General features: G+C 41.2%; 1 protein-coding gene across 3 annotated transcripts in view; it reads right to left on the bottom strand.

The window, feature by feature from the left end:
- Positions 1 to 1,737: 1,737 nt before the first annotated feature.
- The window catches only part of eif2b4 (eukaryotic translation initiation factor 2B, subunit 4 delta), a 77,347-nt gene continuing 64,900 nt past the window's right edge, over positions 1,738 to 14,184 (bottom strand). For 2 of the 3 annotated variants that reach the window (XM_038799466.1, XM_038799467.1), the window contains 5 exons: positions 13,443 to 13,545; positions 9,415 to 9,542; positions 8,740 to 8,914; positions 7,155 to 7,335; positions 1,738 to 2,042 (listed from right to left, as the gene is read on the bottom strand). In XM_038799466.1, the coding sequence (XP_038655394.1) occupies positions 1,846 to 2,042; positions 7,155 to 7,335; positions 8,740 to 8,914; positions 9,415 to 9,542; positions 13,443 to 13,545 (784 nt within the window). In that variant the 3' untranslated portion in view covers positions 1,738 to 1,845. Of the gene's footprint in view, positions 2,043 to 2,539; positions 2,594 to 7,154; positions 7,336 to 8,739; positions 8,915 to 9,414; positions 9,543 to 13,442; positions 13,546 to 14,184 lie in introns of all 3 variants that reach the window. The other variant, XM_038799468.1, reaches the window with a different exon arrangement.

Genomic DNA, 14,184 nt, shown 5'->3' with positions numbered 1-14,184 from the left:
TGGGATTCAGGATAGATGTGTTCAGCGACGATTTGCAGTCTGATAAGAACAACATGGGCAAATATTTTATCCATGATGTTCAGCAGAGAGATCCCTTATAGCTGCAGTTGCCCTTGTTCTTGCACAGGATCACAAATGTTACATAACACATATCCTGGGATCCTGCCCTCACCCTCCAACAACGACAGAGAAGTTTGCATAGCTCCTGCATAAGTGCCGGTTTCCCATACTTGATTAGTTTAGGCAGTATACTACTAGCACCTGGGGCTTTACCAATGCAAGCGAGTCAACTAGCTGAAATTTCAACCCCATATCCTCTCCATCACAAAGACTGCTGACCCACATCTGCAACATTATCTACTTCCATGCCACCTCAGCCTATTCTGCCCGTGCCCATGTCTTTCTCACTTCCAGACTCAACTGCTCCAATGCTTTCCTGGGCTCCCAACATCTCATATCCTGCACCAGACCTCAATCATCTATCACACTTGCTCTTGTTGACCCACATTGTCCCCTCTTTTCCCAAACAGTTAAATATTTTCATCCTTTTATTTAAATCCTCGTGTTTTCACTCCTCCAAATCTTGAATTTTGCCTCCCCATTCTCTGCCAAACTTTTGTTAATCATTACAATGTGTCATGAATTTCCTTCACCCCTCCATTGCTCGCAGTGCTGTCAGTGACTGAGCCCTATGCTGTGGAATTCCCCTACCTAAACCCCTGCCTTCATAGAATTTACAGTGCAGAAGGAGGCCATTCGGCCCATCGCGTCTGCACCGACCCTTGGAAAGAGCCCCGCAACCCCATACCCCAGTAACCCCCACCCAACTTTTTTGGACACGAGGAGCAATTTATCATGCCAATCCATCTAACGTGCACATCTTTGGACTGTGGGAGGAAACCAGAGCATCCGGAGGAAACTCACGCAAACACGGGGAGAATGTGCAGACTCCGCACAGACAGTGACCCAAGCCGGGATCGAACCTGGGACCCTGGAGCTGTGAAGCAACAGTGTTAACCACTGTGCTACCGTGCTGTCTTGTCACATCCTTCCTTAAAAAACTATCTCTCCAACCAAGATTTCAGTGCATTACTTAATATCTACTTCTTTGGCATGGTGTATTAAGTCCCAGTTGAAAACCCTTGTTAATAATAATCTTTATTAGTGTCACAAGCAGGCTTACATTAACACTGCAATGAATTACTGTGTGAAGCCCCCAGTCACCACATTCCGGCGCATGTTCGGATATACTGAGGGAAAATTCAGAATGTCCAATTCACCTAACAAGCATGTCTTTCAGAGCTGTGGGAGGAGACCGGAGCACCCAGAGGAAACACACGCAGATATGGGGAGAACGTGCAGATTCCGCACAGGCAGTGACCCAAGACAGGAATTGAACCCGTGTCCCTGGTGCTGTGAAATAGCAGAGCTACCCACTGTGCTACAATTCCACCACAGTACTGTGTTATGGGCCTATATTAAAGCTGATGTGTTTTTCTTGTTTTAATGTATTATGGGGATGAGTCACTCACCTGATGCAGCTCTCGCATCCTCTCAGTGAAAAAACTAAACTTAGTTGAAGCATGTTTCCAGCATGACTCTCAGCCAAAGACTAGGCTCATAACCACTGAATTTACCTCCAACTCCTTTAACATGTCCAATCAAGTTGAAATAAATTCTTCAATGCAACAAATGACTTAATTTTCTTGCGCTCTCTCTCCACAGAAGTACACAAAGTGTGAACGGCACTCCCTTTATTATTACATGCCAGGTAAACGTGAATAACACTGTAACCACAGTCACAGTGATCCATAGCAATTCATCAGATGGTTCTGCAACATTCCACTACTCCACGTTCTTTACACGCAGTACTACTGGTACGGAGGTACAGGGGATCATTCCCAAGTCTGTGATTACCAAATCAACAAAGTCAGGCGGTGTGACATCATATGCCAGGTTAAGAAGGTGCAGTTTGGAATTATCGTGCCAATTCTTCAGCGGAGTGCTTCCATTCCGAGTCACTAAAAGGTCATCAGGGTCACCTGCAATAGAATGTTTTGAAAATTTACTTACTGCGTTACTGTTAACTTACACCAACTTCATCAGCTGTAAAGTGTTTTTGGATGTTCTGAAGTAATAAAACTTGTAGCTAAGTTCCGCACGCATGAGTGAGGCCTCAACCGGGATCTTGGATTCATGTCGCATTACATTCACCCCCCACCATCTGGCCTGCACTTGCAAAATCCTGCCAACTGTCCTGGCTTGAGACAATTCACACCTCATTAACCTGGGATCACTCCCTATCTCTGGATCTGTAATGAATTGATTACCCGCAAATGCTCACATTTCAAGCAATGTCTGGCATCTCTGACTTTGTCTATATAAATGTTCCTGGAACATACCTCTCCATTCACCTGAGGAAGGAGCAGTGCTCCGAAAGCTCGTGTTTGAAACAAACCTGTTGGACTTTAACCTGGTGTTGTAAGACTTCTTATTGAAGTAATAAAAGGCCATATTGCACTGCAAGTGTTTTACTCACCACCCAACAACAGATGGATCCAATGGTTTATCCATATGAAACATCAATTTTGCACTGAACAAAGCAGCACGTAAATAAGAAAAACAAAATACTGAAGATATTGGAATTCTGCGCTAAAAACAGGAAATGCTGGAAGAACTCAGCAGGCCTGATAGCATCCATGGAGAGAAAAACCAAGTTAACGTTTAGGGTCCATGACTCTTCAGACCTGACAAGGGATAGAAATGTTCTGGGGTTTATGCTTTCGAAGAGATGGGATAGGGCAATTTCAGCAAAATAAAACATCAGGGATAGGTAGGGGCTCAGGTGAGATTAAGTGACAAAGGTGTCATGGAAGCACAACGAAGGGAGTAGTAGTGATAGTGTTAAGTGTGGCATAAAAATCAGATAGCAGAATGTGTTCATGGCAGAACAAAGGTCAGTGCTTTCGGATAGCAAAACATAATAAGAATAAGTTACAGACTGACCTTTGGGGGGGGGGGGGTGACAAAAAATCAAAATGGAAGACATAGATGGTAATCTGAAGCTGCTGAACTTGATGTTAAGTCCAGAAGGTTGTAATGTGTCCAGTTGGATGATGAGTTGCTGGTCCTCAAATTGGTGTTGAGTTTCAGTGGAACATTGTAACAGGCTAAGGACAGAAAGGTAAGCAAGAGGGCAAGATGGCGAATTGAAACAGCAAGCGACAGGAAGGTCAGGGTTAGAGTTGCGGATTGAGTGCATCAGTCTGCGCTTGGTCCCCTCAAACCAGCACTGTGAATATGGATTGCTTGTTCTGCCACAGCAAGTATTCTATTTTTCCCAGAAGAAATTCCATACAAGATTGAGAAAAGGCAATAATGACAAGATCAAACTTCAGTGCACTCAGCCTCAGCTGGTTGGGGAATAAACCTTTGAAGTTACTTTTCAGTCAAGGGCTGATTTTCAATGTTGCTCTCATCTCATAAAGGGATGATGGAACTTGTATGCAAAGGAAAACAAATAAGTGACTTCATCTTCAAGAAAAGTGATTTGGGATAGGTACAATAGTGTAGAAATAAAGTAATAAATACAATAGGGGAAGATGATTGAAAGGGAGGAGGATGAGCAAGTCAGGCCAAGTATAAATGTATATCTTTAATTTCTTAAATGGGTTAACTTTAGTTGTAAAGGACAAATTTTTCACTGCTGATGCTAATTCTGGATAAGTGAGCTACAGTCAGCCCTCACTTAGTTGTGATTGCATTCATGAAAATTGCAACTTCAATGAATTACAGGAATTTGCATAGGAATCAATGTTAAAGCCAGAGGTAGTTTCCTTTGGAATAAAAACAAGTCTGGTAGCATTTGTGGAGTGAGTAAAAAAGTTAATGTTTTGAGTCTGTATCACTTCTTCAGAGCTGGAAAAGGGGGAGAAATGTGACGGGTTTTATACTTTGAAGAGAGGGGGTTGGAGCAGATGGAGCAAAATAGAAGATCAGGGATCTCCAGAGAGATTTGACAAAGACATCTTGGACACAAGACAAAGGGAGTGTTAAAAAAGTGTTGAAGTCTGAAGAAGGTTCCAATAGTGGCATAAAGGTCTGATAGCAGAATATGTTAAAAGCAGAACAAGGGTCAGCACTCTCTGCGGCGTGGGGAGGGGGTTGCAGTATTGGGGGGAGAGGGGGGTGCAGCTTGGGGGGGGTTTAGGAAAATTGTTTTAAAAAAGATTGGAGGACAGGGTTCATGGTTTGAAGTTGCTGAACTCAATGTCAAGTCCAGAAGCATGTAAAGTGTCTAATCAGAAAATGAGGTGCTGCTCCCCCAGTTTACATTGGGCTTCACTGGAACATTGCCACAGGCCAAGGATGGAAACATGAGAATGAGCAGGAGGGTGAAGTGAAATGGAAGATTGGGGTCATGTCCCTCTTTCTCTTCAGAGCCTGGGCCCCTTCCTGACAGTCTGCAGGAGGCCAAGCCCCTGTCCCAAGCTGCAAATGGAGCCGGGGTGCGAAAACCGGAAAAGAAGCTGGTTGGGGTGCAGCTGGAAATGGACGGGGTGGACAACTTGTTGAGATGGGGTCCCTAATCCCTCCACCCCCACCCCAGGTTACTTACACCTCATTACCTGGTGAGTGGCTGGGGAGCTACCTGCCCCTGAATCTAAGCATCGCTCACTCCCTGCAGTCTGAGCATCTGTTAACTGCGGCAGCAGATGGCCCAGAGTGCAGCAAGCAGGGGTGCGAGGCCAAAGTGTAGACAATGCAAATCCAAAACTGGCAAGTCGAAACTAAAGGCCCTAAAAAATTAACAATTTTAAAGTGAAACGACTTATGGACGATTTAAAGTAAGGATTTCCAGTAAACTACCATAGTGTTAAGTTTGTTTTCGCACAAGTAGGGCTGAAAACTGAGCAATAAAAGGCTGTCATTCAAACAGAGTCTGCAGGATTCAAGCTCAGGCCTAAAGGTGAAAGCACATTTTAAAGTGATAATGATTGCGCAGTAATCCACAAACTACAACTTGAAGCAGGGTATATGATGCGAACATGCAAATTAGGAGCAGGAATACCCCATTAGGCCCCTCAAACCTGCTCCACCATTCAATAAGACCATGGCTGATCTGATTGCACATTCGCACCTACCCGCAATAATTACCCCCCTCCCTCCCACTCCGTTTATCACAAATCTATCTACCTCTGCCGTAAAAAATTTCAAGGACTCTGCTTTTTGAGGAAACGAGTTCAAAAGATTCAAGATCCTCTGTGAGAAACAAAACTCTCTTCATCTTTAACCCCTTATTTTTAGACAGTAACCCCTAGTTCTAGATTTTCCCACAAGAGGAAACATCCTTTCTATATCGATCCTGCCAGGTCCCCTCAAGGTCCTATGTTTCTTTATTTTTGTATTCAATTTCCCTCACAATAATTACTTGCTGTACTGACATACTAACCTTTTGCAATTTATGTAGCAAGACACCCAGATCCCTCAGGATCTCTCGCTATTTACATAATATGCTTCTGTTTTATTGTTCTTGCCAAAATGGACAATTTCACATTTTCCCACATTATATTCCATTTGCCAGATCTTTGCCCACTCACTTAACTTAGCTACATCCCTTTGTAGTCTCTTGTGCCCTCTTCACAATGTACTTTCCTTACCTACCTGTGTGTCATCAACAAATGTTGCAACCATACCTCAGCCCCTTCATCCAAGTCACAGTTATATAAATTGTAAAAAGTTGAAGTCCCAGCACTTACCCTTGTGGCACTCCACTCGTTACATCTTGTCACTCAGAAAATGCACCATTTATGCTTACTCTCTCTTTCCTGTTAGCCAATCTTCTGTACAACGTAATATGTTAATCCCTACACCATGAGCTTTTGCACAATAACCTTTGATGTGGCACCTTATCAAACAACTTCTCCAAATTTAAGTACAGTACATCCACCAATTCCCTTTAATCCACAGCATATGTTACTTCTTCAAAGAACGCCAATAAATTGGTTAAATATGTGTGATTTCCCTTTCACGAAATTATGCCGGTTCTGCCTTGATTTACCTTAATTTTTTCCAAGTGACCTGCTATAATGTTGCAATAGCTTCTAAAATTTCCCCTTGTTAAAGCTAACTAGTTGTAGTTTCCTGCTTTCTGTCTCCCTTCCTTTATGAATAAAGGAGTTATATTCTCTATCTTCCAATCTACTGGAACCTTCCCCAAATCTAGGCAATTTTGGAAAATTAAAATCAATGCATCAACTATCTCATGAGCCACTTATTTTAAGACCCTAGGGTGAAGTCCATCAGGGCTTGAGGACTGGTTTGCTCACAGCTCCAACAGTTTGCTCCCCTGATTGTAGTTTTCTTGAGTTTGATTTTCCTTTCATTTCCTGATTTGCAACTATTTCTAGGATATTATTTGTACCTTTATAGTGAAGAGTGATGCAAAATACCGGTTTAATTCATCTGCCATCTCCTTATTTTCCATTATTAATTCTCCAGACTCACTTTCTACAGGACCAACGCTCACTTTGTTAAGTCTTTTACATAATTATAGAAGCTCTTCTCCTTGGTCTTTATACTTCTAGCTAGCTTTCTCTCATATTCTAATTTTTCCCTCCTTATAAATTTCTTTGTCATTCTTTGCTGTTTTATATATTGTGCCCAATAATATAACAGACCAAATTAAGGGAACATAAAGTGGTTCAATGTTATCTTACTTCAGTGTAGGCAAATGTATTTTGCGTTAAAATCACTCTCCTTAATAAATTAAATTATCCATTTTAATTTACCGTGCTATAGCTTGCTTGTGATCAGGGTATTTTTAAAAAAAATTTAATGTTGCAGGTATTAAAACATTTAAACTTTCACCCTCAGCCCCCTGCAGCTTCCTGCGCTAATTCCTCTTTCATTGCTAGGACCAGGGGAGAGAGAGATAGAATTTTGCTTCTCAGATCACAAATGATGGCACTGGTATTCAATAGTAATAGTTTCCTTAAAAAAAATAAAAATCAGTTATTGTTTTCCAACAGAATTTTGCTTTTACCCACAGTAACACTTATAAATGTGCCCATATTTAACAAATCATGTAACTTTATAAATATTTTCCTTTATTCAAAATTATAATTATTTAAAAGAGTAAACATAAAACCTACCCAGTTCATTCGATACAAATGAATCCGTCTGAACTCTTTCACAAAACTTGTGTGTTTCACAGCAGACCAGGACTGGTACATTGTATGCTTTTGCCACAAGTGCTATCTGTGATGTTCCCACACGTGACATCACGTAGCCATTAGCCAGAAGGGCGTGTGCTCCCAGGAACACCTTAGAAACCTGTGCAGAAAATTAGATTGAATAGTTTAATGCAAGACGAGGGATTGGCTAAATATCACTTCAAAAAGTAAAACATAAACAGGCAGCTCATTTAAAAAAAATAAATTTAGAGTACCCAATTTATTTTTCCCAATTAAGGGGCAATTTAGTGTGGCCAATCTATCTAACCAGCTCACCTTTGGATTGTGGGGGTGAAACCCAAGCAAGGCGAATGTGCAAACTCCACACGGACAGTGACCCAGGGCCGGGATTCGAACCCCGGTCCTCAGCACTGTAGTCCCAGTGCTAACCACTGCGCCACTGTGCTGCCCTTCAGGCAGCTCAATTAACTGCTTGCAATGGAAGAAAGGCTGTGGAAAGAACATTTTGGACACTACTTCATCCATTTTCAGTCACCAAAATCTGTGCATCTAATTTGGATCATGCCATTTCTTCTATAATTTCAGATGCATCCATATTTTGAAGATAGTAGAAAACAGTGCAAGTTGGCCTAGCAGTCTCATTATTGTTGCTTTTTAAAATTTGTCCTAATTGACCTGTGGTGGGATTAATTTGAAATTAAATTTGAAAAATAAATTATCTTTGTTGGTCTCCCACCCTCTAATTCCATAACCCTTTCCTGGTCTTCTACTGCGTACCCTATTTTCCTCCACCTATGGCTTTCAGCTACATTTTCTCCTTTTTTCTATCAATTAACATTATGTCTGTCTCCTTTGTTCTGCACCCTGTATTTCTTTCTTACTCTTGCTGCATATATGCAACATAATCATGATGAAAGTTCATGACCCGGAAAAACAAACTCTTTCTCTCTCCACAGATGCTGCCAGGCCTCATAGTTCCAGTATTTTTTTGTTTTCACCTCAGATTTCCAACATTCACAGCTTAAACCTGGCCTTGTCTGTCCTTTTCATTGCTTTTTTTCTGTACATTTCTGGCTGCCCATAGAAATACAGCGCTAAATACAAGGCTCCAAACATCTAATCACATAAACAAAGGTGTCATTCTCTGGATATGAAGTCACGGCCACTGGAATGTCAGCCTAAACTTTATACCCAATGACAAAGCAACACCGTGGGCCCCAAGCTAAACTCCTGAACAGTTACTGATGAGAAATTAGTACAAATGATAGTGTCAGTGCTCTCTGATAGTTCTGCAGATGAAGATCTTTCATTCTCAACTCCAGTATTCCTTTCAGTCCATACCCAAGCAATGTTATTTGAACTTGAAGAACCAAACTGGATAAAACAAAGCAAAGTATTTTCCAATCACTCAGTTCCTTATGATCCTGCATACTAAAGGGTGAAAAAAATAATTATTGGATTTTCACAGGACATCCTAAGCTGAAGAGGTACTCACTTCTTAAGCGATAGGCAAACAGGTGTCAAAGGGAATTTACAAACATACCTCAGGCAGGATATAGGACACAGCACTAATCAGAACATATGTGCAGTGAATCCCATTTCGTACTAGTCTCCGGAGTGTCTCCCTTCCTTCCAGTTTGGGCCGACTGTCTACCACAATAACTTTGAACTTTTTCGTCTTATGGGCATCACAAAGAATAAAGCTCACCAATGAAGAGCTGAGAAAGAAGAAAATAAAATCTCTTCAAAAAGAGTGCAATTTGAAGCATCACGCTATCATTGTGTTACACCGTTCTACAATGCCAATGTTATTTTCAAGAAAGTTTAATTAGTTCTGCTTAGATCAAGTAATCTTGTTTGACACCTGCCAATTTGCAGAATAATGTTACCCTCACATCACACGTAATTTCTCCCCCCAAACAATGACAGCCCATCTCCCGAAAAAGTGTTGAACGGTTCCCAAGTAAACAGTAATGCTCAGTGACATGGAGGACACACATCCAATCGAGCTATGTACAGAAAGTATGCAAATGTCAAAAAACACAAAGGTCTCCAAGTTAAAATGAATAGAAACTTTGAAAAATTAGCCTAGTTTTTGTACGTATCTACTGTATCTTTTCAGGCAACAATTTCTCTTGTGGTTACTGTGCTATAATTTTAGATAACCACTGAAGAGGAATCAATTATAGAAAAATTCAACATTTCTAATATAACTTACCACCCGTACACCAGAATTACATCGCCATCATTAATTTTCTCAGAAGCTGATTTCGATATGGCTTTAGCAGCCAGGTGAATCTTCTCATTTACGTACTTATCTATACACTGTAATAGCACTTCCTTCGCCTAGAAGTAATACAAGAGATGACTTTGTAGATTCTTGCTTTTTAAGATATTTTAGAGGAATAAACCGTAGATCTTGCACAAGTAATACAGGCTGCAGCAATAGTTCCTCCTTGTGCGGTAAATTCAGATACAAATGCTGGAAAATGGGATTAGAATAGTTAGGTGCTTGATGGTTGGCATGGACACGCTGGGCCGAAGGGCTTCTTTCCATGCTGTGGAACTGTATGACTCTATACTTCAAACATATCACAAAGCCAAATAGACTTGAAGATTTTAAGCAACCCATCAACATATAAGAAAGGAGGGCAGCACAGTGGCACGTTGGTTAGCAATGCTGCCTCACGGCGCTGAGGTCCCAGGTTCGATCCTGGCTCTGGGTCACTGTCCGTGTGAAGTTTTCACATTCTCACCGTGCTTGCGTGGGTTTCGCCCCACAATGCAAAGATGTGCAGGTGGATTGGCCATGCTAAATTGCCCCTTAATTGGAAAAAATTAATTGGGTACTCTAAAAATTAAAGGAAAAACATATTAGAAACGAACAAGGCATCGGACCAGCTCAGCAGGAAGAGAGACTCCTGTACTTGGACGTCATGCCACCAGGTAGCTCTGAGTGGACTCAGAAGATAGTCACCAGCAATGTTCCAAATTCAAGGGCTCTCCTTACTTAAAAAATATTCCAGACGAAGAATGAATCATTGAACTTAGGTGAACCAGGTGCAAAGGTTAGGATATTGTCGCAGGAAAATCGACTAGACTTTCAGCAACTTCGCATGACTTCTACTGAGAATATATTCACTCTTAATATGTGATCTGCCAACACATGCCACCTTACACAGTGGCCTAGTGCCACCTGGCCAAAATGCATCTTTTGGCAACATACAGGGAAAGATGGATAAAGTCAGGTCACTGATGAGCTCGATGGGCTGAGTGGCCTTCCCACTCATTTGTTGTGATCTCTGGACCTGCCAATGATCGAAGGGTTTAAATTTTCTTCATGAAAAAAAATTAGAAAAACAAAGGAAACAAAACACCTTTCCCTCCACGGGAACTATTAATTACTCATAAAATATGCTGTCAAGGTCTTTTAATAGTTCCAATATTATATCACAACAGGATCCTAAAGGGGCTGGTTTAGCACAGGGCTAAATCGCTGGCTTTGAAAGCAGACCCAGGCAGGCCAGCAGCACGGTTCAATTCCCGTACCAGCCTCCCCGAACAGGCGCCGGAATGTGGCGACCAGGGGCTTTTCACAGTAACTTCATTTGAAGCCTACTTGTGACAATAAGCGATTTTCATTTTCAAGATGTTACTACAATGCAGTAATGTTAACCGAAGTACTCTGCGAACATGAGATGAAGGCTAGTTATCTACTGAAATTACACCCCTGCTGTTAGATTCTTGAAAATAGTGGTATTTAAATATGACAGGATTTTCTGCTCACTGACTAAATGTTTCAAATTTTCATTGAACTAAATAGTTAAATTTCAAGGACAAGTTACATTAACAATCTTTATCACTTTAGCACACCAGCCTGTGACCTCAGAAATGTTTCTGATTTATTTGATACTTTCCTCTAGCTTGTATCCAGTTCAGAAGGAGGTCAGAGTATCAGGTCCACTTTAATCAAGTGTCACGTACAAACTTCTGTGAACTGTGTTAGCTGTTGTAAAGTATGGAAAGATGTAGAATTTCTTTGCTAATGATATCCAGGAAATTAGTTTTTGAGTCAAGTAGGTTACAAAACTCTTTCAAAAGAGTGAAAAATGTTGGACCAGGGTGTTACGATGAGGTTTCCAGACAGAATTATAAACCGTTTGGGTGATGTTAAGGGTGGTGTTAATGTTGAATTGGTGTTGCAATGAAATGCATGCTGTAAATCGGTAATTAAGCACAGATGTCCCTACCTGGGGGGAGGACTAGGTAATCATTGGAAGAATATATAAACTAGTTCACTCCATGTCTGGTGAGGAACTGGAGGAGTCTGTGACCTTGCTTTGCTATCTTGGAAGTAAACATGTTTTAATATACAAGCTAGCTTCAGACTTGTTCTTCAACATAGAATTATTGGAAACAACAGGTGATTAAGTACATGTACTTGCAGAAATTGGGCCTATTTTTACATTAGTGAATCAGCACTAAACGGGATACTGAGTATAAAGTCAATTCCTATAGAATTATGTTTTCTTTTTTATTCCCCTTCTGAAGTCAAACTATATAAATAGTTGTTTGGTAGTACAGAACTTGAGCACTGCTGTAAAATGAGACATGCTGTCAAAGCTTTTCATCTTGCACTCATCAGGACAGAATGACAAGAATATCAAATTTCAAAGGGAACAACAACTTAGACTGCATGAGAAAAAGTGTTGATTGGCTGGTGAAGGTGGCGCCCGCATTTTTTCAGTTTTCACGAGTAACATGTCTTCCAGGGAATGGCCAATAACCTCCTCCTACACCGTACATATTTCCTTACACATATATCTATAATAATAATCATCTTTACCGGTGTCACAAGTAGGCTTACATTAAAACTGCAATGAAATTACTGTAAAAATCCCCTGGTCACCACACTCCGGCGCCTGTTCGGGTACATGAAGGAGAACTCAGAATGTCCAATTCACCTAACAAGCACGTCTTTTGGGACTTGTGGGAGGAAACCGAAGCACCCGGAGGAAACCCACGCAGACATGGAGAGAATCCGCAACGGCATGTAAGAATTTCCTTAAACATCTTAACGGGCTCCATCCCACCTTTGAAATGGAACAGTCTGATGAGCTCACCGTGCTAGTCGAGAACTCTGCTAATAGATTTTCTACTACTTTCTATCGCAAGCACCTTCACTAGTCAATAAACACATTGTGACTCCTCCAGCTCCACGCACTACAAAATTGATCTGATCAGCAACCTCGGAATTAGGGTCAGCACCACTTGCTCACCATGCAAGCTTGATGCCAAAATAGGGCACATCAAAGCTATCCTGCGGGATAAGGGCTACCTAGAGCAGATCATTGTTCACTGCCTATCATGTAAACTCAGGAACATGCCCAAGGTTACCACTTTCAGTTCTAGCCAGTCTACCTTGGATTACACTGGAAAGTAAGGTGTCTCCAGAATTTGAGCATCTGGTGAAGGATGCTGCCAATAATTCAAAAAGACATTCTATCGATCAAGCTAATGAGCAGCGCAGCGATCGAATTTCAGTGCCGGTGTAATGCCTAGTATGTCTAATGACTAGCCGACTGTATCAAGCGGCACATCCTTTGGCTGTTCAGAATAGGTCGAGTACGGACTGCATTCAACACACCCGTCCTTGCAAAAACTCAAAACATTGGGCCCGACATTAGATATGATTCTGCAATTGGGAAGCACTTACATAACAATATTGAATGTTCTAAGAGTTGAACGAAGAACCAATTCAAGATTATCAGTCAGGCGCGCAATGGGGCTCACTTATGCTTGCTAGAAGCTACATATCACACACAGGGCCATGTCCTCTGTAAACAAAAATAATATGTCCAGGCATTATATCTTTATCAACTAAACAAAAGCTTGGGGTCATTTTCCTGGGGCATTATCCATGACAACATCTCAACCTACCGGAGTTGAGTTGCCTTATTTGAATTTAAACAAAAGCAAGGGGATAATGTTTGCCTTGTGCATTCTCCATGGCAACACCTCCACCACTCAAGAGTCCATTTGCCAACCCTTTTCTTCATTTTGAGATTTGGTATTCTCATGATTCCGTCCTGACAAATGCAAGATGAAAGGCCATGACAACATGTCTCTTTTTACAGCAAAGAAGGAAAAAAAGATGTCCTTTATGTCTCAGACAACTCTTGTGCTTATTTCTGGAACTCTTGCAAATTACTAAATTCCTTTTAAAGTATAAAACTCTGGTCTTACCTCTTCCTCACGCATGCTTCTAGCAATATTTGAGATTTCCTTCTTTATGAACTTTATAGCATTGCCCATACTTGCTGAGAGTGAACGACACTGATTCAGGAAACTGGAAGACAGAAGCAATACATCAACAAAAAATAAATCCTTAAAGAACAGAGCACACACAAATCCCATTTATTAACTTGCGTATAATTCTCAATCAAGATCATTTTGAAAGATAGATGGGTTGCCATGGAACAACACACATTATTATCCAATGATTGGTCCAGATAGACACAGAAAGGAATTGAATGTGCATTATTATGAAGAACCGTTAGATTACCAAAAGGGTCTGTGGGAAAAGGCACACTGCCCTTGAGTTGTTGAAGGAACTTGAGCAAGTAGGCTTCAACTCACCAGAGAGGAAATGTGACTTGTGTCACTTGTAATCTTCAATCTAACTCCACCACAGACATGCTCCTGCCATTTCATTTCTTGTCATTTATGCTACTGCTTTCAAGCTGTACTATGGGGAAGGGTCCTATAGAGGGATTTTTCAAAAACAATTCATGGGATGTCAGCCAATTACGTATTTCTAATTTCTCAAGAAGGTGGCAGTGCGCTGCCCCTTTGAACTGCGCCAGTCTTTGTAGTAAAGGCACTTTCTCATTGCTTTCTCATTGCTTTTGCATAAGCAGGTTCCAGGATAACGACAGAAGAAGTCAGGTACTGTGTCACATCATTTGTCTCCAAGCTCGACACTGTG

This window comes from Scyliorhinus canicula, chromosome 6 (genome assembly GCF_902713615.1).
Source record: "Scyliorhinus canicula chromosome 6, sScyCan1.1, whole genome shotgun sequence".
NCBI classification, from domain to species: domain Eukaryota; kingdom Metazoa; phylum Chordata; class Chondrichthyes; order Carcharhiniformes; family Scyliorhinidae; genus Scyliorhinus; species Scyliorhinus canicula.
The sequence above is the reverse complement of the archived record's forward strand: the minus strand, read 5'-3'. Positions and strand labels throughout refer to the sequence as shown.